The sequence below is a fragment of the Malassezia japonica genome, chromosome 1 (assembly GCF_029542785.1).
Source record: "Malassezia japonica chromosome 1, complete sequence".
NCBI classification, from domain to species: Eukaryota; Fungi; Basidiomycota; class Malasseziomycetes; order Malasseziales; family Malasseziaceae; genus Malassezia; species Malassezia japonica.
Window position 1 is genome coordinate 1,032,202 of NC_083370.1, and position 26,561 is coordinate 1,058,762.

At 64.1% G+C, this 26,561-nt stretch overlaps 13 protein-coding genes across 13 annotated transcripts; 6 read left to right on the plus strand and 7 right to left on the minus strand.

The window, feature by feature from the left end:
- Positions 1–108: 108 nt before the first annotated feature.
- PDB1 (pyruvate dehydrogenase (acetyl-transferring)) lies at positions 109–1,245 on the plus strand (the record flags this gene model as incomplete). The annotated part of the gene is made up of 1 exon (XM_060264554.1): positions 109–1,245. The coding sequence occupies one exon, from the start codon at positions 109–111 to the stop codon at positions 1,243–1,245; it is 1,137 nt and encodes a 378-aa protein (XP_060120537.1).
- Positions 1,246–1,327: 82 nt separating this feature from the next.
- On the minus strand, positions 1,328–2,215 carry IPP1 (inorganic diphosphatase; the record flags this gene model as incomplete). The annotated part of the gene is made up of 1 exon (XM_060264555.1): positions 1,328–2,215. One exon carries the CDS (start codon positions 2,213–2,215, stop codon positions 1,328–1,330), a length of 888 nt encoding a protein of 295 aa, XP_060120538.1.
- Positions 2,216–2,459: 244 nt separating this feature from the next.
- CCP2 (cytochrome-c peroxidase) lies at positions 2,460–3,371 on the plus strand (the record flags this gene model as incomplete). The annotated part of the gene is made up of 1 exon (XM_060264556.1): positions 2,460–3,371. The coding sequence occupies one exon, from the start codon at positions 2,460–2,462 to the stop codon at positions 3,369–3,371; it is 912 nt and encodes a 303-aa protein (XP_060120539.1).
- Positions 3,372–3,473: 102 nt separating this feature from the next.
- MJAP1_000590 (uncharacterized protein) lies at positions 3,474–7,508 on the minus strand (the record flags this gene model as incomplete). Its single annotated transcript, XM_060264557.1, has 1 exon — positions 3,474–7,508. The coding sequence occupies one exon, from the start codon at positions 7,506–7,508 to the stop codon at positions 3,474–3,476; it is 4,035 nt and encodes a 1,344-aa protein (XP_060120540.1).
- A 72-nt stretch (positions 7,509–7,580) lies between these two features.
- Positions 7,581–8,458, plus strand: EFM6 (Protein-lysine N-methyltransferase efm6; the record flags this gene model as incomplete). Its single annotated transcript, XM_060264558.1, has 3 exons — positions 7,581–8,122; positions 8,145–8,304; positions 8,327–8,458. The coding sequence occupies 3 exons, from the start codon at positions 7,581–7,583 to the stop codon at positions 8,456–8,458; spliced, it is 834 nt and encodes a 277-aa protein (XP_060120541.1).
- CYR1_1 (cysteine--tRNA ligase) lies at positions 8,459–10,921 on the minus strand (the record flags this gene model as incomplete). Its single annotated transcript, XM_060264559.1, has 1 exon — positions 8,459–10,921. The coding sequence occupies one exon, from the start codon at positions 10,919–10,921 to the stop codon at positions 8,459–8,461; it is 2,463 nt and encodes an 820-aa protein (XP_060120542.1).
- A 120-nt stretch (positions 10,922–11,041) lies between these two features.
- Positions 11,042–12,986, plus strand: VPS33 (Vacuolar protein-sorting-associated protein 33; the record flags this gene model as incomplete). Its single annotated transcript, XM_060264560.1, has 2 exons — positions 11,042–11,858; positions 11,881–12,986. 2 exons carry the CDS (start codon positions 11,042–11,044, stop codon positions 12,984–12,986), a joined length of 1,923 nt encoding a protein of 640 aa, XP_060120543.1.
- Positions 12,987–13,002: 16 nt separating this feature from the next.
- MJAP1_000594 (uncharacterized protein) lies at positions 13,003–16,837 on the minus strand (the record flags this gene model as incomplete). Its single annotated transcript, XM_060264561.1, has 3 exons — positions 13,003–13,665; positions 13,742–13,757; positions 13,833–16,837. The coding sequence occupies 3 exons, from the start codon at positions 16,835–16,837 to the stop codon at positions 13,003–13,005; spliced, it is 3,684 nt and encodes a 1,227-aa protein (XP_060120544.1).
- An 877-nt stretch (positions 16,838–17,714) lies between these two features.
- On the minus strand, positions 17,715–18,787 carry MJAP1_000595 (uncharacterized protein; the record flags this gene model as incomplete). Its single annotated transcript, XM_060264562.1, has 8 exons — positions 17,715–17,777; positions 17,856–18,006; positions 18,030–18,205; positions 18,235–18,302; positions 18,326–18,420; positions 18,449–18,494; positions 18,521–18,611; positions 18,641–18,787. The coding sequence occupies 8 exons, from the start codon at positions 18,785–18,787 to the stop codon at positions 17,715–17,717; spliced, it is 837 nt and encodes a 278-aa protein (XP_060120545.1).
- An 80-nt stretch (positions 18,788–18,867) lies between these two features.
- On the minus strand, positions 18,868–20,337 carry MJAP1_000596 (ribonuclease P; the record flags this gene model as incomplete). The annotated part of the gene is made up of 3 exons (XM_060264563.1): positions 18,868–19,775; positions 19,874–19,993; positions 20,016–20,337. 3 exons carry the CDS (start codon positions 20,335–20,337, stop codon positions 18,868–18,870), a joined length of 1,350 nt encoding a protein of 449 aa, XP_060120546.1.
- Positions 20,338–20,490: 153 nt separating this feature from the next.
- On the plus strand, positions 20,491–22,709 carry MJAP1_000597 (uncharacterized protein; the record flags this gene model as incomplete). Its single annotated transcript, XM_060264564.1, has 3 exons — positions 20,491–20,567; positions 20,592–21,184; positions 21,208–22,709. 3 exons carry the CDS (start codon positions 20,491–20,493, stop codon positions 22,707–22,709), a joined length of 2,172 nt encoding a protein of 723 aa, XP_060120547.1.
- A 34-nt stretch (positions 22,710–22,743) lies between these two features.
- On the minus strand, positions 22,744–23,565 carry MET8 (Bifunctional dehydrogenase and ferrochelatase; the record flags this gene model as incomplete). The annotated part of the gene is made up of 1 exon (XM_060264565.1): positions 22,744–23,565. One exon carries the CDS (start codon positions 23,563–23,565, stop codon positions 22,744–22,746), a length of 822 nt encoding a protein of 273 aa, XP_060120548.1.
- Positions 23,566–23,586: 21 nt separating this feature from the next.
- On the plus strand, positions 23,587–26,530 carry TEL2 (telomere binding protein; the record flags this gene model as incomplete). Its single annotated transcript, XM_060264566.1, has 2 exons — positions 23,587–24,158; positions 24,181–26,530. 2 exons carry the CDS (start codon positions 23,587–23,589, stop codon positions 26,528–26,530), a joined length of 2,922 nt encoding a protein of 973 aa, XP_060120549.1.
- Between the last annotated feature and the right edge of the window lie 31 nt (positions 26,531–26,561).

Here is a 26,561-nt window from a genome sequence, read left to right on the forward strand (position 1 = left end):
CCGAAGATTTCGGGGGGGCCTGGTAGGTCCCCGATTTCGGCTTTGTTGGGCGCCCGATCCTTAGACGGAAAGTGGGTGGGCCCGGGCCCCTGGCTTTTGTCTGCGACGATGGTCGTTTCGGAAATGCTTGGTAGTGCCTCTCGTCGCGCATGTGCGGTGCGCAGCGGCGTGCTGCGTACATGCGTGCGCCCCGCGCCGGTTCGTGCGGTGCAGCCGTTGCTCCGCCGCTCGCTCGCTACCGAGAGCGAGGGCCAAGAGATGACGGTGCGCGATGCGCTCAACTCGGCGATGGAGGAGGAGATGCAGCGTGACCAGCGCGTGTTCTTGCTTGGAGAGGAGGTTGCTCGCTACAACGGTGCATACAAGGTGACCAAGGGTCTCCTCGACAAGTTTGGCGAGGACCGTGTGATTGACACGCCGATTACCGAGGCGGGCTTCACCGGTCTCGCGGTCGGTGCTTCCTTTGCGGGCCTGCGCCCGATCTGCGAATTCATGACGTTCAACTTTGCGATGCAGGCCATTGACCAGATCGTCAACTCCGCAGGAAAGTCGCACTACATGTCGGCCGGCGGCATCACGGGCTCGATCGTGTTCCGTGGCCCGAACGGTGCGGCGGCCGGTGTCGCTGCGCAGCACTCGCAGGACTACACGTCGTGGTACGGCCAACTGCCTGGTATCAAGGTCATCTCCCCGTTCAACGCCGAGGACTGCCGCGGTCTCCTCAAGGCCGCCATCCGCGACCCGAACCCCGTGGTGTTCCTCGAGAATGAGATTCTCTACGGCGAGTCGTTCCCTGTCTCGCAAGAGGTGCTCTCGGACGACTTTGTGCTGCCCATCGGCAAGGCCAAGGTCGAGCGCGAGGGCAAGGACGTGTCGATTGTGGCGCACAGCATCGGCGTGCAGCACGGCCTGAACGCCGCCAAGCAGCTCGAGGAGGAGGGCATCTCGGCAGAGGTGATCAACCTGCGCACCATCCGCCCGCTCGACATCGAGACGGTGATCAAGAGCGTGAAGAAGACCAACCGCCTGGTCACCGTTGAGGGCGGCTTCCCGGCGTTTGGCCTGGGCAGCGAGATCTGCGCCCAGATCATGGAGTCGGATGCGTTTGACTACCTCGACGCGCCGGTCGAGCGCGTGACGGGCGCGGATATCCCGACGCCGTACGCGACGAACCTCGAGGCGCTTTCGTTCCCCAACCCAGAGATCATTACCAAGGTGGCGAAGCGTGCGCTGTACCGCTCGTAATACCACAGCCATTCTTGTTGGGAAACAGGGCGCTCGCTTGTAGAGTGTAGCACAATGCAAACTACCTATTCTAAAAAAATACTTAGTTCGACGACGAGATGAAGAACCACTTGTCGATGCTCGGGTCGATCGGGGCAGGGGGCTGCGGGTTGGCGGCGGGGATCGAGGTGATGACCGCGTCGCTGGGCGAGACAAGGCTCTTGCTGCCGTGCACGGTCGAGTTCTCGATCTTGACGTCACCCGCGTTGGCCTGGCCAGTGATCAGGCGGCGCCACGCCTCGTGGCACTCGTGGATCACCTCCTGGGCGTAGGCGCGGTTCTTGGCCTCGCCCGAGAAGGCGAACTGGTTCTCGGGCTTGCCGTCGGGGATCTTGTAGATGCGGAACCACTCGTTCGTCGCACGGATCAGACCGGGAAGGTGGCGCTCCACGTCCTCAATGTCGTTGAGCTTGGAGGCCAGAGGGTCGTTGACGTCAATGACAATGACCTTCCAGTCGGTCTCGCCCTCGTCAAGCAGGGCCATCACACCGAGAACCTTGACCTGCTTGATCTGGCCCGTGTAACCGACCTGCTCACCGATCTCAACAACGTCCAGAGGGTCGTTGTCACCGGCGGCCTTGGTGTCGGGGTGAGTGAAGCTAGGGTCCTCCCAGGTCTGGGGGAAGGCACCGTAGTTCCAGATGTAACCCTTGTGGGGGAAGGAGTTACGCACAAAGCGCAGCTTGCCCTTCTTGGTGTCCTGCAGGAAGGGGTTCAGAGGCTCCTCCTTGCTGATCTCCACCTTGGCGTTCGTCCAGCGGGGGATCTCAACAATAAAGTTCAGGATGCCGTTGGCCTCATCGGCGTACAGCGGCACATCGTGGAAGGGCGACAGGGGCTGGCCAGTCGACTTCGACTCGAGGTACACGCGGTAGTCGAGCGTGTTGGGCGCGCCAATAACGCGGGGATGAATGTCCTGAACAGAAGTCATCGCGGTGCTATACAAAGAGGCTGGCGAACGAAGCTGAGAAGCTGTCTGTGCCAAGCGACGAAGGGAAGTCGTAGATCGCGAGAACATGCGCCCTCTCCGCCGGTCCGCCCGCGGTCCCACGCACGGGCTTCGTCACGTGTTTGACGTCTCGGCCGATCGAAACCGGAACGTAATGCACGGCCAGCGATAGGCCCACTGAGCCGGTGGCGGCAACCGGCTCGGTTCCCTCCGCACTACCTCGATCATGTCGAAGCCTGGAGACTTTGATGCCGTCCGCAACGACGTTGCTGCTATCCTTAAGAACAAGAACTACGACGATGGCTCGATCGGCCCCGTCGTAGTCCGTCTCGCCTGGCACGCCAGCGGTACCTACAGCAAGGAGGACGACACCGGTGGCTCGAACGGTGCCGGTATGCGTTACGAGGAGGAGGGTGGCGACCCGGCCAACGCCGGTCTCCAGCACGCCCGTGCTTTCCTTGAGCCCATCAAGAAGAAGCACGACTGGATCACCTACGCTGACCTCTGGACCCTGGCCGGTGTGACCGCCGTCAAGGCCATGGGTGGCCCCGACATTCCCTGGAAGCCCGGCCGCACCGACTTCTCGGGTACCAAGTACCTTCCCCCTCGCGGCCGTCTCCCCGACGGCTCGCAGGCCCAGGACCACCTGCGCCACATCTTCTACCGCATGGGCTTCAACGACCAGGAGATTGTCGCTCTCTCGGGTGCCCACAACCTCGGCCGTTGCCACGCGGACCGCTCGGGCTTCGACGGCCCCTGGGTGGTGAACCCCACTCGCTTTGCCAACACCTACTACAAGCTGCTTCTCCAGCTCAAGTGGGAGCCCCGTAAGTGGGACGGCCCCTTCCAGTACTCGGCCCGCGCTCCGGGTATGGACGAGGACGACGAGCCTCTGATGATGCTCCCCACCGACTACGCCCTCACTCAGGACGACAAGTTCCGTCCTTGGGTTGAGAAGTACGCTGCTGACCAGAAGCTCTTCTTCGAGGACTTCAGCAAGGTGTTCGCCAAGCTCATTGAGCTCGGTGTCTACCGTGACGAGGACGGCATCGCGCGCTGCGACAAGCGCGACGCCAAGGGCTCGTACATCTCGGCCCCCAAGAAGAGCGACTCGATCGACAGCAAGCCCAACCTCTAAATAGTTTATCTACAATCGAGAACAGCTTCTCGTGCGTCGCATCGCGCCAGAAAGTGCCGCCGGGGCCTCCTGTACTATGACGTAACAAAAAGGGGACCACGCCTAGAGGCCGTGGTAGAACCGGAGGATCTCGGTCAGGACACTGTGCTTGTACTGCGCCAACTCGGCCGTCTTTTGCTCGAGAACCTGTGCGCGGCGCACAGGGTCGATCGACTTGACACGCACGCGGAACGTCGCCGAGACGGGGCGGTGGTCGGACAGCGTCGCGTCCCAGCGCTTGTACGAGGTGCACTGCACCGTGTCCGAGTTGAATCCACGCCAGAGGATCCGGTCGCAGTACGCAGGGATGCGGGCTTTTTCAGACGAGTCCCAGTCGTTCGTCAGGCGGTTGAGCTTGTAGGTAGGGGGAAAGTGGATCGGTGCTTCCTGGAAGCCGCGCAGGCGGAAGGCCACATTGTGCCGCAGCTCCGTGAGCAGCTGGTCGGCGGCCGTCAGCTCGTCGTAGCGCTGCTGTAGGATAATGTTGAGCACGACCTCGCGGCGCATATCCACGCGGTAGTTGAGGTCGCCGGCAATGAAGCAGATCTCGTGATCGAGGATCATGGTGCCGTCACCGCCACCGACGTACGCCACGTCGCGCGTCTTTTGCGTGGACGTAGGAGAGATCGACTGCATAATGTCCGTCACGTCCGAATTGCGCTGGCGCACGTTGCGCTGGCCGGCAGCCAGGTGGCAGTTGATAAAGCACAGCGACGTGTCGTCGATGACAAACCGCGTGACGATGGCGCCTTTGTTGCCATAGTGGCCACCGAGGCCCGTCTTGACTTTGTAGGTCGTAGCATTGCGCGTGCGCGACATGATGCTCGCCTTGACAAACACCATCGAAAAGAGACCGACCATACTCTCGGAGAGGAGTACCGCGTAGGGCGCTTCGGGCGGCAGCGCGAGGCGCACAAAGTTGATCAGTTGGTCGTGCCACGCCTTGTGCTGGCTCGAGATGTTCGTGTCAAACTCTTTTCCTTCGCGGCGCTTGTTGCCGAGGAGCAGGCGCTTGGCCGTTAGGCGCTTGTCTTCGAGATCGATCAGCTCCTGAAAGCCAATGACAATCACGTCCGGCGAGTTGTACTCGTCGCAGTACTCGTTCACAGGCTCGCTTGGCGCGCTGAACGAGCACGAGTTGCGCAGCACACGCTGAAAAAGCTCCATATTATCCACGACGCCAAACAAGTCGGAAGGCGCGGCGGCGCCAATATTGTACGTCATCTCCAGCACGCGCACCGAGCGCGAGGACGAAAAGCTCGGCGCGCACTTGCCGAGCTCCTGGTCGAGCCAGTCGTCAGAAAGGAAGCCGTCCCAGAAATAGGCAAAGTGGTCGTTGCCGATACTGCACACAAACAGCTCACCACGGAGCGGATCCAGGCCGTAGGGGTCAAAGAGCAGCGCCGTAACCGCCTCGCGGTGCGCTTGCCACGACTTGGCCGCGCGCCAGAGCGGCGAGTCGACCTTGTACAGCGTAATCTGGCCAGAACGCGTCGCAGTCCACAGCATCGAATACAGACCGGTCATCGCGACCAGCGGCTGGTCGCCGACGCGGTGCACGTCGGTGCACGCAAAGTCCTTGGTCGACCAGACGGAAATGTGCCCCGACTCGTGCCCCAAAAAGACCTGGTTAGGGCACTGCGGCACATAGGCCGCACTCGTCACACCGCCCATGCCGTTCTCTTTGGTGAGGGGCAGGGTCATGGGCCTCGACAGCGCATTAAACGGGCGGTCGTCCGCCAGGGGATTGTACATGCGGACTTGCTGGACCTTTTGTGCAGGCTGCATCGGATTCGCTCGGGGAACCAGTGCCACGGAGCACACCCACAGCTGGTCGCCGAGCACGGTGGTGTATGCGTGCTTCGGCAGTGTGATGCGCTGGCTGTGGGGATTGGTGTGCGCGAGGCTAAGCACCTTGCCGTGCCGCGGCACCCATGCCGAGATCTTGCCACTCTCGTCCAGGACCAGCATCGCGGCGCCGACACGTCGCACAAGGAGGATGCGGTCCTTGTGTGTGGTCGTGCGCAAGGCCGTCAGCTGGCCGGTGAGGATATCGAGCTCGCCGAGGTTGCCGTTCTGCGTGCCGTACCACACGAACCGCCCCTCGGACATGGGCTCGAGCGGCTCGTCAGGCGCAGGCGCAATGCCGATGGGCGGACAAAACGAGAGCGCGGTGATACGCAGCTCGCGCGAATTGGGCGAGAGGCTCGCAGGGCTGCCGAGTGCGATATAGTGCTCGGCCGCCTGAGGCAGGAGTTTGTCGGCAAAACCGCTCGGGCCCTCGCCAAGCACTGCGACACGCACCTTGTCGTGCACCGCAGCGACGAGCGTCCCGCGGAACAGGTCCGAAGGGCCGATCTGCGATTTGAACGGCACGCTACGCGGGGGGTCCAGGCTGGGCGGCAGCCGGTTCATGTGCGAAATGTCCAGCATTTCATCCGAAGTGCTCTTGGCTTCGTCGGACGCGTCGGGCGCAGTAGCGAGCGCCGCCTCGCCGTCCGCTTCGTCGTCATCGTCGCTGCTCATGTACTGAGTGGGGGTATCGGTCGTGTCGATCGTACGTGACGACTGCGCATTCACCTGGTCGGCGTACAGCCCAGTCGAGGATACAGGAGAGGGAGCCGCGGACACCGGCGTGGGCTGCACCGGCGCCGCATCAGGCAGCGCCGCATGGGGCACGTCGGGCGATGGGCGCACCGTCTCGCGCGGCGCGTCGGCTGCGGGCGACAATGCGTGCTGCGGCATGTCGCGAGTGGGCGTGGGGAGGCCGTGGGGCACCTCGCGAGCGGGCGTCAGCATGTTCTGCCCAAACACCTCGCGAGGAGGCATGGGAATCGAGCGGGGTGCCTCGGACGTCGGCGAGAGTACCCGCTGCGGGACTTCACGAGCGGGAGTCGGCATGCTCTGCCCCAATGCTTCGCGAGGCGGCATGGGAATCGAGCGGGGTGCCTCGGAAGTCGGCGAGAGTACCCGCTGCGGGACTTCACGAGCAGGAGTCGGCATGCTCTGCCCAAATACCTCGCGAGGCGGCATGGGAATCGAGCGGGGTGCCTCGGACGTCGGCGAGAGCACCCGCTGCGGGACTTCACGAGCGGGAGTCGGCATGCTCTGCCCAAATACCTCGCGAGGAGGCATGGGAATCGAGTGCGGCCCTTCCGCGCCGGGCGATAGGAGCTGCTTCGGCACTTCGCGCACAGGCGTCGGCATTGCACGCGGAGCCTCGGCGTTCGTCGTCGCGACGCCCATGCGGGCATAGTCATACGCCGGTGGCGGCATGTCATGCGGTGTGAGCCGCGGCCGCTCGACTGGCGCCTTGGCCGTGCGTGGCGTGTCGTTCTGTGCGTCGGTGCGCGGCCGCTCTGTAGCCGGCGTCGAAACCGCCGGCTGGCGCACAGGCTGCACGGACGGGATCTCGATCATGGGCCTGCGCCGCTCCGACGGCTCGTGGGCGTACGCGGCAGGATGGCGTGGGGGCGGCTCGGTGACGACCGGCTCGGGAAGGGGCTCGATCGGCGCCGGGGCCTCGGGAACGTCGCGCGACTCAGGTGTGCGTTCCGCGTACCACGTATCATTGCTCTGCTCGCCGCTCGAGCCACGCGACCACTCGACGCGCATCGGCTCCGTCCATTCGGTCGGTGTATTGCCGACGGAAGCGTACTGCGGCTCGAGGCGCGCCACCCCAGCGCGTTCGCCCGGCAGCGACGCGGAGAGTGCGTTCATATCCAGCGGGCGCGCGGGTGGCGCGAGCGTCGGTGGGGTTGGCACTACCGAGTCCGTGGGCCGTGCCCAAGTCCCATCAGCGGGTGCGTGCGGGGCGCTGCGCGGCATGGCAGCCGGCGGCGACGGCGTCGTGATGAATGGATCGTTCAGCGACAAGTCGCGGGTGTGTCCGACGCTCGTCTTGGGGGGAAGTGGGGGCGCCTCGTCCGGGCGTGCGCCCGAGTCGGATTGCGTGCGAACCGGCCGGGGCGGTGCGGGCGGCGGCGTGAGCACCGAGGCAGGTATCGGAATATGGGACGATGCTGTGGACCGGTGTTGCGGCGGCGGCTGGAGCCGATCCCCAGGCGCCGCGGCGCCCGGCGGGGGGGGCGCGGCCATCGCGTCGGTGTCCAGAGAGAGGGTCCACGCACCGCCCGCTGAGATTTACTCCCACGTGGCTTTCCTAGAAGAATGGACGCGGCGTGGTTGTTTGGGCGTGCGGACGACTCCCCGCCGCCGTCCCCGGATCTGGAGCCGAACAATGGCCTGGAGGTGATTCCCGACCAGATCCCATCGATCATCGGGCAGCATGCTGTGATTTCCTACTTTTCTGATCCGACAAAAAACCCCCAAACGGCGATCGAGTCGGAAGAGGCGCCGGCGCAGGCGCCGCCCGCGGCGGCCGAGCGCACCGTGTACCCCATCTATCTGACGCTGGACATGACGAGCGGGTGTGGTGGCACGATCTGGCCGGCCGCCGAGGTGCTCGGCTCGTACATCGCGTCGATTCCGACGCGCACCGGGTGCACGCTCGAGACGCACCCATGGCGCGGCAAGACGATCGTCGAGCTCGGCAGCGGCACGGGCCTGATTGGATTCCTCGTCGCGAGCATTGGGTGCGGTGCAACGACGTGGATCACCGACCAGGTGCCGATGCTGCCGCTCATGGAGGAGAACACGAAACTGAATACGACGTGGATGATCGATGCGTGCCATACCGAGGAACTCAACTGGTACGTCTCTCGTCTCACCCAGGGGCGAGCCGCTCCCGGACAGCGTGCCGGCCAAGCCCGACGTCCTGCTGCTCGCCGACTGCGTCTATCGCGAAGAGGCCTTCCAGCCGCTGGTTGATACTATGGTCGACCTCGCGACGCCCACGACCGAGATCCTCTTTAGCTACCACAAGCGCCGCAAGGTACGCACTTCTACTCACCCAGGCCGACAAGCGCTTCTTTGTCATGCTCAAGAAGCACTTTGCCTATACCCATGTGGAGGACGACGATCCGGCGCGGCGGACGGCGTACAATCGGGAGGGGACGTCGCTGATGCGTATGCATCTACGTACATAGCTACTCGATCTCGCCGGCCTCCTTGGCCGCAAGGAAATCCTTGTGCAGCTTCACCTGGCGCTCGTACTCCTTCTCGAGGTTCTTCCGGCGCTTCTTGGCGATGGCCTCGCCTTGCACGTCGTGCGTCGGGATGCCCTGCTCGTCAAACGTGCCAAACGCGGGCGCGTCGGGCGCGGTCGTGTAGTGCGGCGCGCGGAACATGTCCTGCGGCGCAACACGGCCCTTGTCGAGCTGCTCGCGGCGCTTCTGGCGCGCCTGCTCGGCCGCCTGCGCCTTGCGCGCCGCCTTGTCCGCCGCAGCACGTTCCTTCTCCTCGCGCGCAGCGTGCAGCTGTTCGGCAGGGACGAGCTTCACGAGCCCGCGGCCATCCTCCTGGTCCTCGAGCGCGACACCGAGGTCGGCGAGGTCCAGGTCGCGCAGCTTGTCGGCGAGCTTGAGCAGGTCGGTGTGCGGCGCATTCGCGCGCGCGAGCTGGCGCACATTGTCGCGGAACGTCGACAGGACACGCAAGTAGGGCATCAGCACCTCTTCGCGGTTCACACTGCCGCTCTCCTGGACGCTGCCCCAGCCGAGCGGCTGGGCATCGCTGCCCTCGCCGAGGCCAAACATGCGCAGCATCGCGCCGACGTACTCGGCGACGTTGACGAGCACGCCGACATTCAGATCAGCACGCGCGGCGCCACGCTCGTACACGTTCGCGCGCGAGACGAGCTGCAGCAGCAGGTCAATGCCGCGCGGCGTGTCAAAGTTGTCGCACATCGCCGCACGGAACTGGATCTGGCACTCGGTGAGGTGCGACGCGAGCTGCTTCTCGCCCTCACCGTAGTGGTGCTGGCCGTCGGAAAAGGCAGGGCCGCGCGCACGGAACTCGCGCTGGAGCGCCGCGACGTTTGAGAAGAAGTTGTTAAAGGTCGTCTCGGCGCTGCGGACTTCGGCCATGGCCGACTCGCGGAAGTCCATCCGGGCATTCCACGGCTGCATGAGGAAGGCCAGACGCAGCTGCCGCGCGGTGAAGCGCTGCAGCGCCTCGTCAATGCTGATAAAGTTCTTCAGACTCTTGCTCATCTTGAGGCCTTCAATGTGCAGGTGACCCGTGTGCAAAAAGTAGTTGACCCACTGCTCGTTGCAGTGGAACGCCTCGCTCTGCGCCAGCTCGTTGTCGTGGTGGGGGAACACGAGGTCGATTCCGCCCGAGTGGATGTCGATCTGCTTACCGAGCACCTCGGAGGCCATCACACTGCACTCAATGTGCCAGCCGGGACGACCGGGGCCCCACGGCGAGGGCCACGCGGGCTCGCCGGGCTTGGCACGCTTCCAAAGCGCAAAGTCGGCCGCGCTGCGCTTGCCGCGCGTATTGGACGCGCCGACCGAGAGCGAGCCCTCGCCCTCCTCCAGCAGCTCGCGGTTGCCCTTGCTCCACGGCGCGAGCTTGGCGTACGAGTGCTTGTGACCGGCCTCGGCCGCCTCGCACGGGCTGCCGTCAAAGGCGCTCGTTTCGAACCAGACGTTCTTGCTTTCCTCCGACGCATCGTCGACGTACGCAAAGCCATTATCGAGGATCTTTTGGATGAACTGGACAATCTCGGGCACAAACTCGCTCACGCGCGTGAGCGTCGTAGGCGGCTCGACGTGCAGGCGGCGCATGTCGTCAAAGTACGCATTCTCCCAAAACGCGGCGAGCTTGCGGAACACGGCAGGGTCCGCGACCGTGTGGCCGAGCGTCGCGTCCAGGCGCTGGCTCAGAATGTCTGACGAAGCGTCGATCAGCGCAGTAGCCTGTGCCGCAGACGTGTCGTTCGCGCCGAGTGCGACGGCCGCGGCGATCTGCGCGTCACGCGAGGCCTGCAAGGCGGTGAACCAGAGCGAAAACTTGGGCTCTTTCTGCGCAGCATCCTGGCGCCACGCAGCGTCCTTCTCGAGCTGCGCGACGGCCTCCCAGCCGGCCTCGCCGGACCGCGCGGCCTCTGCCGCCTTGGGGTCCGACTCGGTCTCGTGCGGCGGCGCGGGCGGCGCAAAGCGCACGAGCGTCTTGGCAAAGTACTCCTTCCACGCGTTCTGCACCTCTTGGAGGAGCGGCTGCGTGAGCTCGGGGTACTGCGCGCGGAACTGCTCGAGGAGGAAGGCCTGGCGCGCACGTACAATGATCTTGTCGTCAATGTCGGTAATGTTCATCACAAACTGGATATCGTAGCCGAGGTAGTCGCGCATGATGCGCCGGATAATGTCCTGCGTCACATAGTTGCGCGCATGGCCCATATGGCTTGAATCGTACACGGTCGGGCCACAGTTGTACCACGTAACGTGGCGAGCACGCATCGGGACAAACGGCTGCTTGGTCCGCGTCAGGCTGTTGTACACCTGCAGCTGCGGCTCCGGCTCCGAGGGCGTAGGCGCGACCCACGCCCGCTGCTGGATTGCGGCATAGTCAGTAGGTGCATTCTGCACTTTCGAAGTCGTCGTCATTGCGCGCGTCCACGAAAAGAGTCTTAGTCTCTTTCCCCAGCGCCCAAGGGCCATCGACAGGGAGAAGCTTCGCCAGTTGCTGACTCATCTTTCACGCGGCTCCGACGGCCCGTTCGCAGAATGGACGCGGGGCACAGCGCGTGGGACGGCGTGGACGTCGCGCCGCTGGTGCGACTTGCGCAGGATGGATTCGCACAGACACTCGACTCGGTCTCTGAAGCAAAAACGTTGCTCATCGATCCGACGCTCGCAGGGCCCCTCGGCCTCATTTCCGATGTAGGCGCGTTGCGGCAGCGCGGCGTCGACAAGATGTTCTGGCTCGAGCCCGCGGAGCCGGGCGATGCAAAGGCCATCAGCGCACCGACGCGGCACCTGCTCTACCTGTGCCGGCCTGATGTCCGGTGGATGCGCACGCTCGCGGCGCACTTCCAGGCGGATACCGCGGCACACGGCGAAACGCGGCAGTACGCGTACTCGGTCGCGTTTGTGCCTCACCGGACTGAGCCGTGCTTGCAGTACCTGCGCACGCATGCGCTCTTGCGCCATATCACGATTCACGACTTTGGTCTCGAGTTCAATGCGCTGGGGCCGGACCTCATTAGCTTGGAGGAGGAGCAGGAGTTCGCCCGGACCTTTTTGTACAACGACCAGACGAGTCTCTTTCGCTCGGCGCAGGCGCTGATGACGATGCAGAATACCTATGGCCTGTTTCCGCGCGTTGTCGGCAAAGGCGACATGGCGAATCGGCTCTGCGACCTGCTCGTGCGCCAGCGCCGCGAGCACTATGCGTCGGATCCCGGGAACGCTGCGCTGCAGACGCTCTCGCCGCAGATCGACGCGCTGATCGTGCTGGATCGCACGGTGGACCTGGCGACGCCGCTCTCGACACAGCTCACCTACGAAGGACTCATCGACGAGGTCTTCGGTGTGGAAAACGGTACGTCGCGTCACTGACCCAGGGTTTGTCGAGGTCGATGCGACGTGGGTCGGCGCCGCACAGCAGCTCGTCCAGGGTCGCGCGTCGACGCCGCTGAATGCGGCGAAGCGCAAGGTACGCCTCGACGGCGCAGACGACGCGCTCTTCCAGGCGATTCAGGACGACAACTTTGCCATTGTTGGCGAGAAGCTGCACCACGTCGCCAAGCGCATCAGCAAGGGGTACGAGGGGCGGCACAATGCCAACACCGTGGAAGAGATCCGCTCGTTTGTGAGCCGCTTAGGCAATCTCCAGAGCGAGCACGCAAGTCTCCGGCTGCATACCTCCATGACGGAGCACCTGCTCAACACGACCAAGACGGAGCGCTTCCATCGCGTGCTCGAGATCCAGCAAAATTTGGTAGCTGGTATCCAGCTCGCGCAACAGCTCACTGCGATCGAAGAGCTGCTCTATTTGCAGGCGCCGCCGCTGACGGTCCTGCGCCTCGTGTGCCTCGCGTCGGTCGTCGGCGCAAATATCCGCCCGAAATGGCTCGAGACGTTCAAGACGGGTGTGGTGCACATGTACGGATTCGAGTACCTCTCGCTCCTGCTGCACCTCGAGCAGCTCGGACTCTTGTGCGCCACGCCCGCGCCCGCCAAAGGCGTCAAGGTCAGCCGGTTCGGCGACCTGCACAAGCCGCTGCGGCTCATTGACGACGAGGTCGACGAGCGCGCCCCGAGCGACGTGAGCTACGTATTCTCGGGCTACGCCCCGCTCTCGGTGCGCCTCGTCCAGACCATCTGTCAGCACCAACAGGTGCTCCTTGCGCGGAAAAAGGCACGCGACGTGCTCCCGGCCGCGGCGCGCATCGCGGGGTGGCGCAGCGTCGACGAGGCCGTCGTGCACTGGCCCGGCGCCTCGTTCGACTTTGTGCAAGAAGCCGAGCAGCGTACCGCGCCCCTCGGCGAGGGACAGGTCAAGACGACCGTCGTCTTCTTCCTCGGCGGCGTGACCTATGCCGAGATCGCGGCGCTGCGCCTGATGAGCTCGCAGCAGCGCGACCGCCGCTTTTTGATCGCTACGACGTCGGTGGTAAATGGAAATAGCCTGCTGTCGCAGCTCAGCGACGTGCCGCTTCCGTCATAGCATCTAGTGTACATCTCTACTGGGCGAGCAAGGGCGAGGCGCCTACCGGCGCATTCGTGCCGGCGCCGCGCTGCGCGGACGACGCGAGGCATCCGTGCACCACACCCAGCAGGTGCTTATTTTCCAGCGCGGCAGCGACGCGCTCCTTGTCATTGAGCTGCTTGTTGATCGAGTTTTCCGACTGGTGCGTTCCTTTGCGGATGCGGATGTCGACCTTGTAGCGCGACGGCAGCGCACGCAGCAGGCGCACGCGCAGCGACAGCCCGATCAGCGTCGCCATGCTGCAGTGGGGAATCGTCGGCGTGAATTCAATGAGGACGTGCGCGGCGCGCTTCGTCGCTTCGTCGCCCTCGTCGACAGTGATATGGTTCTCATTGACCACTGCAAGCTGCTCGAGCGTGAGGGGATGCTCGGGATCAGTGATCGAGCGGATCAGGTCAAAGACTTCGCGTGCATCAAGACGGTCCTTGGCAGGTGTGGCGTCTTCCTCCTCCTCCTCCTCTTCTTCTTCCGCAAAATAGTGCGTGCGTGGCGCAAGGCGCTCGTCGCGCCACCACTGCGTCGACTGCGACGCAACAGAGCGCTCTGCCTCACGGGGCTGGCTCGCACGCGTTGCGTACACCACCGGGTTCGCGTTGTCCATGGTGGCAATTTCGAAAATGGGCCAATTGGTGTACAACTACAGGAAATAAGCAAATGTGGAGGCACGCAGTGCCATCCCAGCATGGCTATGGCATGGAAAGGAATGTCGAAACAAGGGGACCCTGTTTTCTGAGTTACAATGAAGTTATCATAGACGCATCGTTGTGCGGTGCATACACCGATGGATCTTGGAGGGAAAATGACATTGCGGTCGGCGAAACGCTCGGCGAGCCAGGCCCCACAAAGACAGTGTCCGAGGTGGGGTTATTCAGGAACGCATCCATAAAGTCCTGCTGGAGTCCCCACGACGTTTGTCCGGCCGAGGCGCCCAGGCGGACCGATGCGTCTCCTGAACCATCATACGAGGGCAGGGGATCCGTCAACGAGTTGACCGTCGCCGAGATGCCCAGCGGTGCACTAGGCAACGTTGCTGACGAATCGTTCTCTTCCAACACACTCAACGAGTTGGAGCGTATCGGCATCGAATGCGACAAAGGCCCATGGCGTGCGTGGCCCGCGCCCGAAGCACCCATGCCGGCATTCGACCCGAGCGCCATAGACGGCAGAAGCGTGCTGGCGTACCCGGTCTGGTTCGAAAAGGCGGAAAAAGAGTGACGGTGCTGCTCGGACGGCGCGAAGTCGTCCGCGGATAAGTACGAGGGGTGCGATGCATTCTCCAGCGTACGGGGCGTAGAGGCAGCAGACATATGCGATTGCTGTGCGGCCTTGGCGAGTTTTTGTGCCGAGGCAGGCGCCTGAAGGTTGCCATGACCGTAGTCTACGTCCCGCTGACCCGGCGCCTGGGGTGAAGGCTCCGTCGTGGTCAGGCGGGGCGGCGGAGGTCGATCACCGTTACCCATCTTCACGGGGCTGCTCTGCACATTGGGCGAAGCCTGCGTGCGGATGAGTGTGGGAGGGACTGGCGGCGTGCTGGGACGCAGCAAGTTGCGGTCCTGCAGACCAGGGTGCGGTGGCGGCTGCAGCTGCAGACCCAGCATCGTGGTCGACTCTGCCGACGGGCCCGGTGTGGGCGTATCCGGCTCTTCGAGCCGGTGCGATTTTTGCGGCGTAGCCGGCCGACTGTTGGGCCCGGGCGACGATGCACTCTTGATGACGGACACCGTCGGCGTGCCGGGCTGCTTTGCGAGTGTTTCAACACACTCGAGTTCCCACGCCACAACACACACCACCTCGCCCGCTTTGCTCCCGGGCGAGACATGCGAGCCGCTCGACTCGGGAGGGCTTTGGATGGTATGCGCGACCGACGTGCCTGCGTTGCGGGGGAGCACAAACTCTTGCACAAACGTCACGCCACTCACCGCAAGGCCGAGCGCCGCACGCTCGCTGGGCTCTTTGCAGAACGACGGCACCATGTCCAGGCCACCATTGCCGTACATGTGCACCGGATGATTGCGAGACAAAAAGTCGGCCCAAAAGTCGGTTGCGAACGGGGCTTGGTAGCTCCAGCGGTAGCGATCAGAAGATGCAGGCATCGTCGGCGAACGGGGGTTGTCAGACAACGTAGGCGAGGACACCTCTGTCGCGCTGCTTCCGTCGAGCGACGGCGTACTGGGCTGTGGCGAGCGCATGTTGAGCGAGTCAGCGCGGCGCGAGGCAATGGGACGGGGGGGCTCCAGAGGTTCAACCATCGACAGGACACACTTCGAGTGAGAGTAGATCGACAAGACCGACGTAAGCGGTGTATTTTTCGAGCTCGCCAATGACAATGCCACGCTGAACCTGTCAAACGACGGAGAGGACTGCGTGAGGCGTGGGAGTGACAGCGGAACATTTACATGGAAGCAGGGGCAAGAGAGCTGCTGGAACATCTCCTCGAGCTTCGGGAAGCGGAACGAGGACAGCAGCGGGGAATGAACGGGAACGACAGGCAGCGGTGTGTTGCCTTGCAGGACCTGCGACATGGAGAGCGAGTCGAGCTTGGCGTAGACATGCTTGTCCTCCGTCGTCGTGGCATACGCCCACATCGTAAAGCTCGCGGGGAGAACCATGGGCGCGGGGTCTAGCTCACTCAGCATCACAGTGCCACCCGACGGCTGGGCGGGGAGCGCCGGCGAGAACATGGGCTGCGGCGAAGAAGTAAAGTGCATATTGTCGAGCGCATTCGCAATCGCACCGGTGGCCGGCGAGCCGCGGGGCGAGTGGCCCGACGGCAAGGGACTCATCAGTCCCGGGTTGGGCGAGAGCGTGGCCGAAGAAAGCGGCGAGGGCGAAACGACCATCGTCGTATCACTCGGCGCCGACAAGAGCGACACGCCGAGCAGGCCGCTGCTGTAGCCGGCGAGTGGCTGAGCGTACATCATGCCGCCTGCCGGCGTGTAGTAGTCCTCCTCGGTCACCGGCTCGGCAATCAGCTGCTGGAACTCGGGGTCATTGCGTTTCACATTCTTCAGCACCTGGATGTGACTCGAGACCTGCTTGCGCGAGCGCGTCTTGTTTGTCTTGCGCTCAATATAGTCTGCAATCAGCTCGTTACGGCCACACGGCTTGCCGTGCACCAGCACCTTGCGCCGACCCAACTTGGGAATCAGACGCAAAGCTTCCCAGAAGGCCACTTCCACATCGTCCGGCCACACGTCTGTCGTAGCCTTGCGCTCCGTGCGCTCGCGGATGCTGCGTGGTTGCGGTGCACTGTATTGCCGCTGCAAAGGAATGGGGCGCATCATTGCCTGCTGCTGCGCTGCATTCGCGGGGGTCATCGGCGCGCCCTGTGGCATCGGCTGCGGCATGTTGAAAAAGAGGTCATTATCAGGTGCCGGCCAAGGGGGAACTGCTCCATAGCTGTTCGCGCGGCGCACAACAGGCGCCTCGGGATACAAGGCGCTCGGCCCCGAGTGCGCCATCGCGGAGGGCATCGGCGGCATACCGTGGCCCAGTTTCTGCTGCTGCTGTTGAACCAGCATGGGGTTGGGCGACAACTCACCGGGAGCTGGCCGGAGAGTCCCGCGGTGCGCCAGCGGACTCATGTTGCCCTGGTTCGGCAACCCGGCCGGGGCGCTCGTTACACTAGAAGGCGTTTCAGGCATGCTCATCGAGAGCATGTTCGGAGCGAAGCAGAACGTCGCACTGGGCGGCGTCTGGTGGTGTGGCATGGTCACGGGGGGATAGTGATGCATAAACTGGTGTAAGTACAGGCGGTATCGCCACACGTACCGTTCCATCCATGTGAGGAAGTTCGCGGTCATTTGCATGAGTGGGCGGGCTCACGAGCGGGTTGGCTACCGCCGAAGTCCGTCTCCGTTTGCCGTCCAGCGACTGAGGAACATTCTGTGCAAAGGGCTTGGGCGAGTCCATCGGCCCTTGCGCCGAGGACGATAGCATACGCTGCATGAAAGGGGGCGACATGGACAGGTCCAAAGCATCCACGGACGCAGGGACAGACTGAGCCGAACCAAATGGCACAGTGTGCTGCTTTTCCGGGTAGGGTGGCCTTGGGGCGCCAGGCGCAGGCCCAACGCCAAAGGTCCCTGATGGAGAATCCTCCCAGGAGCCCACAGTATGAGAATGCATGCCTGGCGAGCTGCTGGCTGGACCAGAATAGGAGATCATGGACGGTACCACCTAAGATCCGTGCACTCAGCACCAAACTTTTGACAGAGAGGAGAACCAGCGATACGCGCAAGTAGGTAGGAGCGAGGAGCAGGCTAGCACACCACCAGCGCCGCGCTGCTGTGCTCGAGGCCCGATCCGATCGGCCCGTACCCTGTGTGATACCCCTGACGCCTACGAGAGGGCGTGACTAAATCGACACCCTGGCCAATGGCTGGTGAGGCAAGGGAAAACGGACTATGCTCTAATCTGGGGCAGCTGCGGTAGCCTGGGAACTTGGACGCAGCCCGCTGTGCGGCGACGCGACGCGTCCACGCGTGGGCAAGTCTTGTGGCTACCATTGGATGTGCCATTTCACCCGCACTTTAAATTGCCGTCCAACAGGAGCAGCCGCCGCGTAAGGGGCTGACGCAGGCCAATTTCCACCTGCAGCTCTCGGGCGAGTGCTGCAAGGGATGTAATAATGTGGAGGTCATTCACCATTGCGTGGCTCGGCGCATGGCAGCGTAGCCATCTGCCTTACTGGCGGAAGGTAATCGGACGCATGATTTGCGAATGCATGTTGTCAATGAAGCGAACCGTCTGGGATCAGCATAATAACAAAGACAAACCTTGTTGACCGTAGAGCTCCATGTCTGGTATTAGATAGATACAACGTACCTCGACTTGCCACGCGGCAGCGCGCGTCTTTTCACGCTCCTCCAGCGAAGAGTACTCCCAGATGTGGAAGACGGTGTGCAGGCCACCGACGTGGGAGAACCATGCACCGACAGGCTCCACAAACGGACGGCGCGCCTCGAGACCGCGGCGCCTAGGATTAGCATAATTACGTACCAGTCACGCTCCCACTCCAGCAGGTGGCCGGGCTGCAGGTTGTATGTGCGCAGCTCATAGATACTGTCAGGGCCTTTGGGGGGCAGCGATGGCGTCCAGAACGTAAAGGCCTGAGTCAGCCAGTTCTGGCGGCCGTTGATGAGCGGCAGCAGTTTGTCGCGGTATTCGCGCAGAAGCTAGAGGTAAGCACAAAAAAATAACTCACCGGCTCGGTAGCGACCTCGCGCTCGAGCTTGTCGTAGCCAGCGTAGCCCTTAAACTTCCAAAAGTGGTCTGGGTCAGTGCCAAACACGAACAAAAGTAGCCAATGTCACCGACGACAACCTCCCAGTTGCCAGCTGGCTCCACAATGTCCTTGTAATGCTCGGCGAGCTTGGGATGCATATCCAGGCTGCGTATAAGTCTTAAGGAATACATACACCATGCGGCGGTACTCGTCAATCTGGTCCGGCTTCACATTCACACCTGTGTAAGCCTAAAAAAAAACGTACGCTGGATCTCGTAGATCTCCTTGCACATGCCCGATTCGACGTCGCCGCCGTTCGTCTCCTCCTTGCCATCGTTGGCGCCGTGCAAGATCGACTGAGGGGTCAGATGCCTCGGGTACGCACCGAAATGAAACCTTGGTCCTGCTTCTGCTGAAGCAGCGGGGAAGTCGACATGGCACGCGCCACAGCAATACGGGGCATACAGATACGCGCGTTCATCGCTTGCACCGCCGTGCGGCGCAAAATACTAGCAGGCCTCAGCATCGTCATGGTACTAGGGCAAGCGATATACCCCAGACCGTTCGGCAATCGGGCCCGATCGATCAGTCAGCCATGTGGACTGTGCGCAGCTAGTTGCGCGTGTCTAGCTCAAGCGACTCTACAAAGAGGGTGCCCGTGCGGTGCAGCGTATCGGTCAGCGCGCCTTGGAATAGCAAAGCACTCCATCCGTTTTCACCCGTACGTAGGATCCCGTGCTCAGTCTCGCCGCGGCGCACCGTCCCTTTTCTCCGCGCTTTGTGAGCCGGAGGCGAAGGCTGTGTCTCGGGCGCGTACAGAGCAAGGCCCGAGCCTAGCGCAAGGCCGAGACCAGGATCACGGCTACGCCATGCCACGGGGGTATCAGGAAAACCGCTTAGGGTCACCGCCGCCCAGCTCCCCGTGTGGGGTGAATCGTGCTGCTTGGCGTGGCGCTTGAGACTATGCTCGATCCGCTGCACAATCGCATCGGCTAGGGCCGGCGTAAAAATCCCTCGAATGCACAGATGGAGGAGCGAACCTTCTGCACTCGGCTCGATGGGGTGGTACTGCGCCAGGCTGGGCTCGCACCGGTCATAGGTTTGTAAGCGCGGGGATGATGCAGCAGCAAGGCCAATGTACTCCATGAGCGCGGCACAGGCTTCACGCCAGTCCTCGGACGGGGCATCTGGCAGGAGCGTGTTCACCAGTGGCGCGTCTCCTCCAGCGACGCACGGGACCCACACGTCGCGCACGGCCCGAGCGCGTGTCTCTAGCGGAAGCATGCGTACGCTGTTTGCCGGCACGAGGTGCGGCGGAAACGCGACTGTACCTGACGGCGGGTCGAGCGGGTTGCGGTCGTGCCGCGCCGGTGGTGTCCACGCAAAGAGCATCGTCCACGAAGCCAGCGACTCGGTCGAGAAAGAGCGTTGTTCGTCCCAAGCCCGCAGGCATTTCCAGGCACGTTCGTACCCCCGTTTTCCCGGCGTAAATGACGGCGCAAGCAACGGCAACTCGACAACTGTGTCAGCGTGCGAAACCTACTGTATCGTGCGACTGGTCCGCTGGTACGATCGCCCATGCGCCCCGATGCCCCCCGTGCAAAGCGGCTTGGCCGACCGACGAGCCCCAGCGTCTGGTACGTCTCCTTGTTGAGTGACAAGATAAGCATGCCCTGCCCGTCGAGGCACACGGTATCCTGAGCGTCGAGGTGCGTCGTGCTGAGTGCGACCAGTTCGCCTGGGTGAGTCTTGCGACGTACCTGTGCGGATATACTTGGCGACAAATTCCGGCGTGAGAAAGAGAGTCAGCGGGACGCGCGCGATACACGCTCCCTCTACGCCCCTTGCCACCCCCTCGATGTCCTCTCGGAACATTTCGAGAAAAGCGTCGTCGGTAGCCGGTACGACAATATCGAGCTGGTGATTAAACGGGTGTGCGTCGATCGACTCCGTGCGCTCTTGGCGCCCACCTTCCGAGTCCTTGTACACTGTCGCGATCCACCGGCCGCCTCCCCCCGGCATGCCGCGCGCACGGTCCGCGCGCGTCGCGCTCCGACTGCGCTTGTGCGTACTGTGCGGCATGCTGAAAGAAACCTCCACCTCCACGCGTATCAGGCACGTGCGGCTTACGCAATCTCTGCGCGGTGCGGTCCGGCATGCATGAGCGCGGACGCGCCAGAGTTTTCGCGGGCGCGGCTTGATTTCCGTGTCGACTGTCGTGGCGAGGCTGGAGCCATGTCTCTTTTTAAGAAAGCGCAGACAGCTGTCGCGCACAACTCGACGTTCTCTACGTTCGGCAACAGTGACCTGAAGTACGTGCATTTTTTCTGACCCAGGGACCTGCAGGAACTGATCCATTCCGAGAAGCTCTTTGTCAGTGCGAATGCCAAGGCTTCGGGCGAGATCCAGAAGAGCGCCGACTCGCTCCGTACGTGGGGCAGTGGCGAGGGAGATGACATGGAGGATGTGCTCCCCAAGATCGCCCTGCTGTACGAGCACTTTAGCAAGGCGGAGCTGCGCTTTAACTACTTTGTGAACACGATGCGCCTGCATCTCAAGTCGATTCGCTCGCGCGAGGAGTCGTACGCGGGCATGAAGCAGCGCAAGCGCCAGCTCGCTTCGAAGATCGAAGGCGTGGAGCGCCGCCTGGCCAAGATGGGCCCCGAGAACAAGGAGCTCGCCAAGGTGACGAGCAGCCTGCGTGAGATGCGCAGCGATATGGAGGTTCTCCGAAACGAGATGACGCATGAGGAGGCTGCGCTCGGCGACTTTAAGCGCCGTACGGTTGTCGAGGCCCTGAACCTCAAGAGCGGCGGTATGATGGAGCTCGGCGAGAAGTGCATCGTCATTGCCGAGACTACGCGTCTGCTCAGCGAAGAGATTCCCGTCGTGGCCACGGTTCCTGGCCAGGGCCGCCAGCCCTATCGCAGTACGTTGAAAAATCTGACCCAGACGAAGCACGCACGGACCGCCTGCTTCAGGAGGCCATCCGCCAGCTCGACTCGATCCACTTCCAGCCCCGCCAGGACAGCGAGGCGCTGAGCCGCAACTATAGCTCGCCTACGCTGCCCAAGCACAAGGAGTCAACCGGTGCATCCCTCATTGCTGCGGCTGCCGGTGAGAGCCGCACGCAGCGGCCCCAGGGCCACGGCCGCTCCACGTCGGCGCTCTCTGCCGACTCGGCGCTGCCTGCGGACGACACGAGCCGCGGCTCGCAGGGCTGGACCGCCCCGGGTCTCGGCGGTGTGCCCGCGCAGGACGCACACGCCGCCGGCCTGCCCACGGTCGTCGAGAGCGAGGACCCCCGCGACTATGCTCAGGACTACGACGACGAGTACGCCCCTGAGTACGCCCCTGAGTACGCCGAGGGATACGAGCAGGACGCGTACGGCGATGCGCTCCGCTCTGAGCAGCAGAGCCGTACGAGCGGCTACGAGCCCGAGCCGCTCCACGAGGCCGACGCGTATCCCGAGCCGAGCGCCTTCCCCGAGCCCATCGCGGAGGAGGACGAGGCGTACGCGGCGCAGCCCGAGTACCACCCCAACTACGATATGGACTACGGCTACCCCACGGACGCCATCCCCTCGTTCCCCCCGCCCCCCCCTGCGAACGGCCTGTACGCCTCGGCGACGCCCAACTCGCGCGGCTCGCCGCTTGAGGATCTCGGCGAAGGCAACCGCGCCTACTTTGAAGGTGTCGGCAGCACCAAGGCGCTGCAGGCTGCCGCGGCGCGCACCGGCAGCAACTTCCCCCGCATCGACCACCTCGATATGAACCGCACACCGGGCATGTTTGCCACCGACGAGTCGAGCGGCCGCAGCCTGTCGCCCTCGGCGCTGCGCCCGCTGGGCCACACCTCGCCCCAGGCGATGCCGTCGCCCCGCCTCGGCGAAGGCAACTACCAGCCGATGTCGCCGACCGTCTCGGAGCCCCACGCTCCCCGCATCACGGCGGGCCCCGCTGCGGCCAAGGCGCCGAGCCCTCCGACGAGCGCTGTGCCGAGCTTTTCGCCCCACGCCGCGACACAGGCGCCGCAGAGCTTTGCGCCGCAGAGCTTTGCGCCGCAGGCCGCGCCGCAGAGCTTCGCGCCGCAGGCCGCGCCGGCCTACTCGCAGGCGCCTCCCCCCATTACTGCGCCGAACCCCGCGCGGTATGCGGCCTCGCCGCCGGCCACGTCGCCGCTGCCGACCGCCGCGCCAGTGTTCTCTACGGCCTCGCTATACACGCCGCACGAGCCCACGCCGAGCTACCAAGAGGCCGCGCCGCAGTACGAGGCGCCTGCCCGTGCGGCTGAGCCTGTGACGACGCACACGACCACCGCGCCTGCTGCGCCCGTGACGACGCATACGGGTGCGGCGCCCGCGGCGCCCGCGATGTCGCATACGGGTGCTGCGCCCGCTGTCCAGGTGGGTGCCTACCTTCCCTATGTCGCCGACTCTGCCCCTACCGCGTAGGCTGCCGCTCCTCTAATGGGCAGTCATGATTCGATTATATGTTAGTGCGCCGCGTGAACCACAGAGCTGCTATAGCTACCGAAGATGCGCCGAGCGCAAAGGAGAGCCAATCGCGCGCACTGGGCAGCGCCCAGCGCACCGACGCGCCGTACACCTCGCGGTACGTCGGCACTTGGTTGGTCGGCCAGCCGGCGAGGAGGCGGTCGATGGCGGCATCGTCGAGCCGTGCGAGCTCGTCCATGGACCATGCCTCGCACACGTCCGTCATCCACTGCATGCGCTTGCCACTGTCGCGCGCTTCGGGCGCGACACGGCGCAGCGCACTGCGCAGCGCGCCGACGCGCTCGATCGCGTCGCCGACATTTTCAGGCAGCGCGGCCTCGAGGCGCTGCCGGATCTGGCGCGCAAGGCGGGGACCTTTGCCGCCAGTGGATACCATGACCTGCAGTGCGCCGCGGCGAAGCACCGAGCCAAAGTAAAAGTCGCACTCGGGGGGGACGTCGGCGACGTTGACCGGAATGCGCCGGGCACGGCACCACTGGCAGATCGCGCGGCTCAGGTCGGCGTCGTCAATTGCCGTAAGCACCATATCGTACGAGCCACTTTCGAGCTGGGACTCGCTGGAATAGACCTCGGGGATATACGTGTCGACGGCATGGTCGACGTCCATGCGGTGCTTCATCTCGGCACACAGGCCTTCGGGGGGACACAGCACCGTGACGTGCGCATCCGCATTCTTCAGGTGGAACAGGCGGCCGGCCGCGACGTCACCGCCGCCGACGAGCAGCACGCGCCGCCCACGCAGCTGCCACGCCACGACCAGACTGCCGCCAGGCGTCAGCGCAGGATAGGTCATGTGGAGGTACGAACGACGACGATGGACGCGACGCCGGCGGCGCTACGGGCGCGCCTCGTGGAGCGTCCGGTCGCAAGCCTCGACGAGCTCAAGTCTATCGTGCTGCCGCCGCTTGCGCTAGTCGGTGCACTGCCGGAAAAGTACGTAGCGTACCGCGCAGACGCACCGCCGCCCTCGGCACTCGGGGGGTGGTGGGCGACGATGCAGCATGCGCTTCTCACGCATACATTCGTGACGTGGGGCGACGCACTCCAAAAGGCGCACTTGTACGATACGATTATCGACGGCTACTTTGTCCCGCAGGAGCCGCGGGTGTGGCTGCACACCCTCGCGACGTGCTCCGAGCAGCTCCGCGCAGCGCGCCCGGGCCAGGACGCACGCCTGCACCCGCTTGGGCGTACGGCACTCGTGCACATCCTCGAGCGCTTTGGCCAAAAGCCGCTTGTGCAAAAAATCCTGCTGGCTGTCGACGCGGAGCGGAGCGCCCCGAAACGCGACCTGGCCTGGACCGACGCCGTGGGCCAGCTGGTCGCGCTGCCGACGCGCGCCGCCAACGCATTTGAGCACGAGACACCGGCATGTCTAGGAACAAGGTACGGTGTACGGCTTACCCAGCCTCTATCTCGGCCACCTCGCCCAGGATTGGGAGGCGGCGCTTGCGACGCACGGCAACCCCCAACGCCTGGCCGAGCTCCTGGCGAAGCTCGTGCGCAGCGGGTTTGTTGCGCCGAGTCCCCACGGCTCGTTTTGGGCATCGATTGGTCCGGCGCTCGTTGCGCGCTGGCAGGACGGTGCATCGGCCCAGATGGCGTTCACGGACGAATATACCCATGCATGGCACGGCGTCAGTGCCGAGCTCGGCACGGCGCTGGACGCCGTTCTCTATGCGCTGGCCGCGTACCTCGACCAGCTGCTCACTCGCACACACTGCGCATGGCCGCTGGACATGTCGGAGCAAAGCGCCGGGTCTGAAGGCAAGCATTTTCTCTCGGCGGAAGCGACATACGCACGCAGCGCGGCCTACTCTCTTCTCGAACTCGTCGGCGGCGGAGACGACGACGTGGCAGGCATGGATGCCGTACACATCGGCAGTGCATACCCCGGCACGCTCTGGAGCCCGTTGCTGAGCCTTGCGCTGGCAGCCTGGACTCCGCACGACGCCTTGCAGGACCTAGTCACGTACTGGGCCAGCGCCGAGCGGTGTGTACGCACGTCGGTCAAACAGGAACAGTCGCTCACCGCGATGCTCTTGGCGTACACCACGGATGCGTCGGCCAAAGGGGCATGGGAGGCACTGGCGCACAGCCCCCTCTTTCTCGAAGGCGTCTCGCGGCACTTGGATCATACCGATGCGACGATCCGGCGTCTCGGCATGCTCGTTGCCGAGCGCGTGAGTCGCATTACCGTCGCTCCGCCGACCAAGCCGCTGTCATTTCCGAGCAGCGTATGGGACGGCCGTGGCGACGGCCGCGAAGTGTGCCGCGTCCTGCGCGCGCTCGCCGACTCGTTCCAGCTTGGCGAGATCGCGGACGCGAAGGTCGACGCAGCGGCGTGGACCGACGCGCTGCACTTGCACGAGGAGCCGAAATCGCTTGCGTTGCCGGAATCGGCACCCGCCCGCCCGGCGCCAAAGACACGCCGCCTCCCGGAGCGTGTCCCGGCAAAGCCGCCGCCTCGTGCGCCTGCGCGCCCCAAGATTGAAGTGCTCGACGAGACGACAGACGAATTCCATACGTATGCGCCGCCGCCGCAGCACGATATGAGCTCTGACGAAGGCGCAGACAGCGAGTCGGACGAGGGCGAGGACGACAAGACGACGCTCGACTCGGCCTTTACCAAGCCGCGCCCGGTGCCAGTCTACGTCTACGAGCTCGCGCCGCTTGCGCGCGAGCGCGACGTGTACGCACAAAAGACGCTCCTGAAGCATGCGGAGCCGCTCCTGCGTCGCAAGACGGGGTGGGGCGCCGAGATTGCCGAGCATGCCGTTGATCTGTGCGTCGCCCTGTGCTCGATGCAGGACACCTACTCATTGCGTGCCTTTGAGGAGCGGCGCACCGCCGCGCTCGCCGCGCTGTGCATTGCGTGCCCCGACCCTGTGGCCGACTGCCTGTACGAGCAGCTGTTCCTCCCCCACTATGCCGTGGCGCAGCGCATCGCGATGCTGCACGCCGTGGCGTACGCGGCACAAGAGCTTGCCGGTCAGCGCACGCCCGAGCACATCAACGTGGCGACGACGCGTCTTGCGGACGATGCCGCAATGCATGCACGCGAGGCCGGCGAGCGCCAGACGGCCGCGGCGGACCCCGAGCGCCATGCGGTGCGTGTGCGCCGGCACGCGGTGCGCTCTGCACTCGCGCCGGATACGCCGCTCCCCTTTGCGCCCGAAGGCAGTGTGCGCCCGACGGTCGCGTATACCACTGCGGCGCTCCCGGCGTTCCTCTTTCCCCTGCTGAATCGGTACTGGACGTACTGCCAAGCGCACCGTGGCCAGCGCGTGCTGCGTGCCGGCGGCGACGTGGCGCTCAGTGCGCCGGTGCTTGGCGCCATTCTCCAGACGCTCGCCGTGCTGTGCTACTATGCGCAAAACGCGCCGCACTTTTACCAGCGCCTCGTCCCCGATGTGCTCGAGTTGGTAGACGCGGTGCTTGCGACGCCCGACGTCGATGCCCTGGTCGCCGGTGCGGCGCTGTCGCTTGCGCTGATTGTGCTGCAGGCCACGCTGCAAGCCTCGCAAGGTCTCGACCTTGTGCGAGCGCACGCCCCCCTGCTTGCGCGTCTGCAGCAGGCCGCACAAGGGTGCTTTGCCGCAGAAGAGACACGCGCCGGCCTCGGTGCCCCCACGCCCGAGGTACTCGCCGCGCCGAGCGCGCGTGCGCGGCGCTGCGCTGCGGCGGTCGTGGTGCAGCTTGCCGAGCTCCAGGACGAGGCGCAAAGAGCCTTTTTCCATCCTGGTCGCGTTTGGTAGTCGCAACCATATCGAGCTTCTATCCTACACA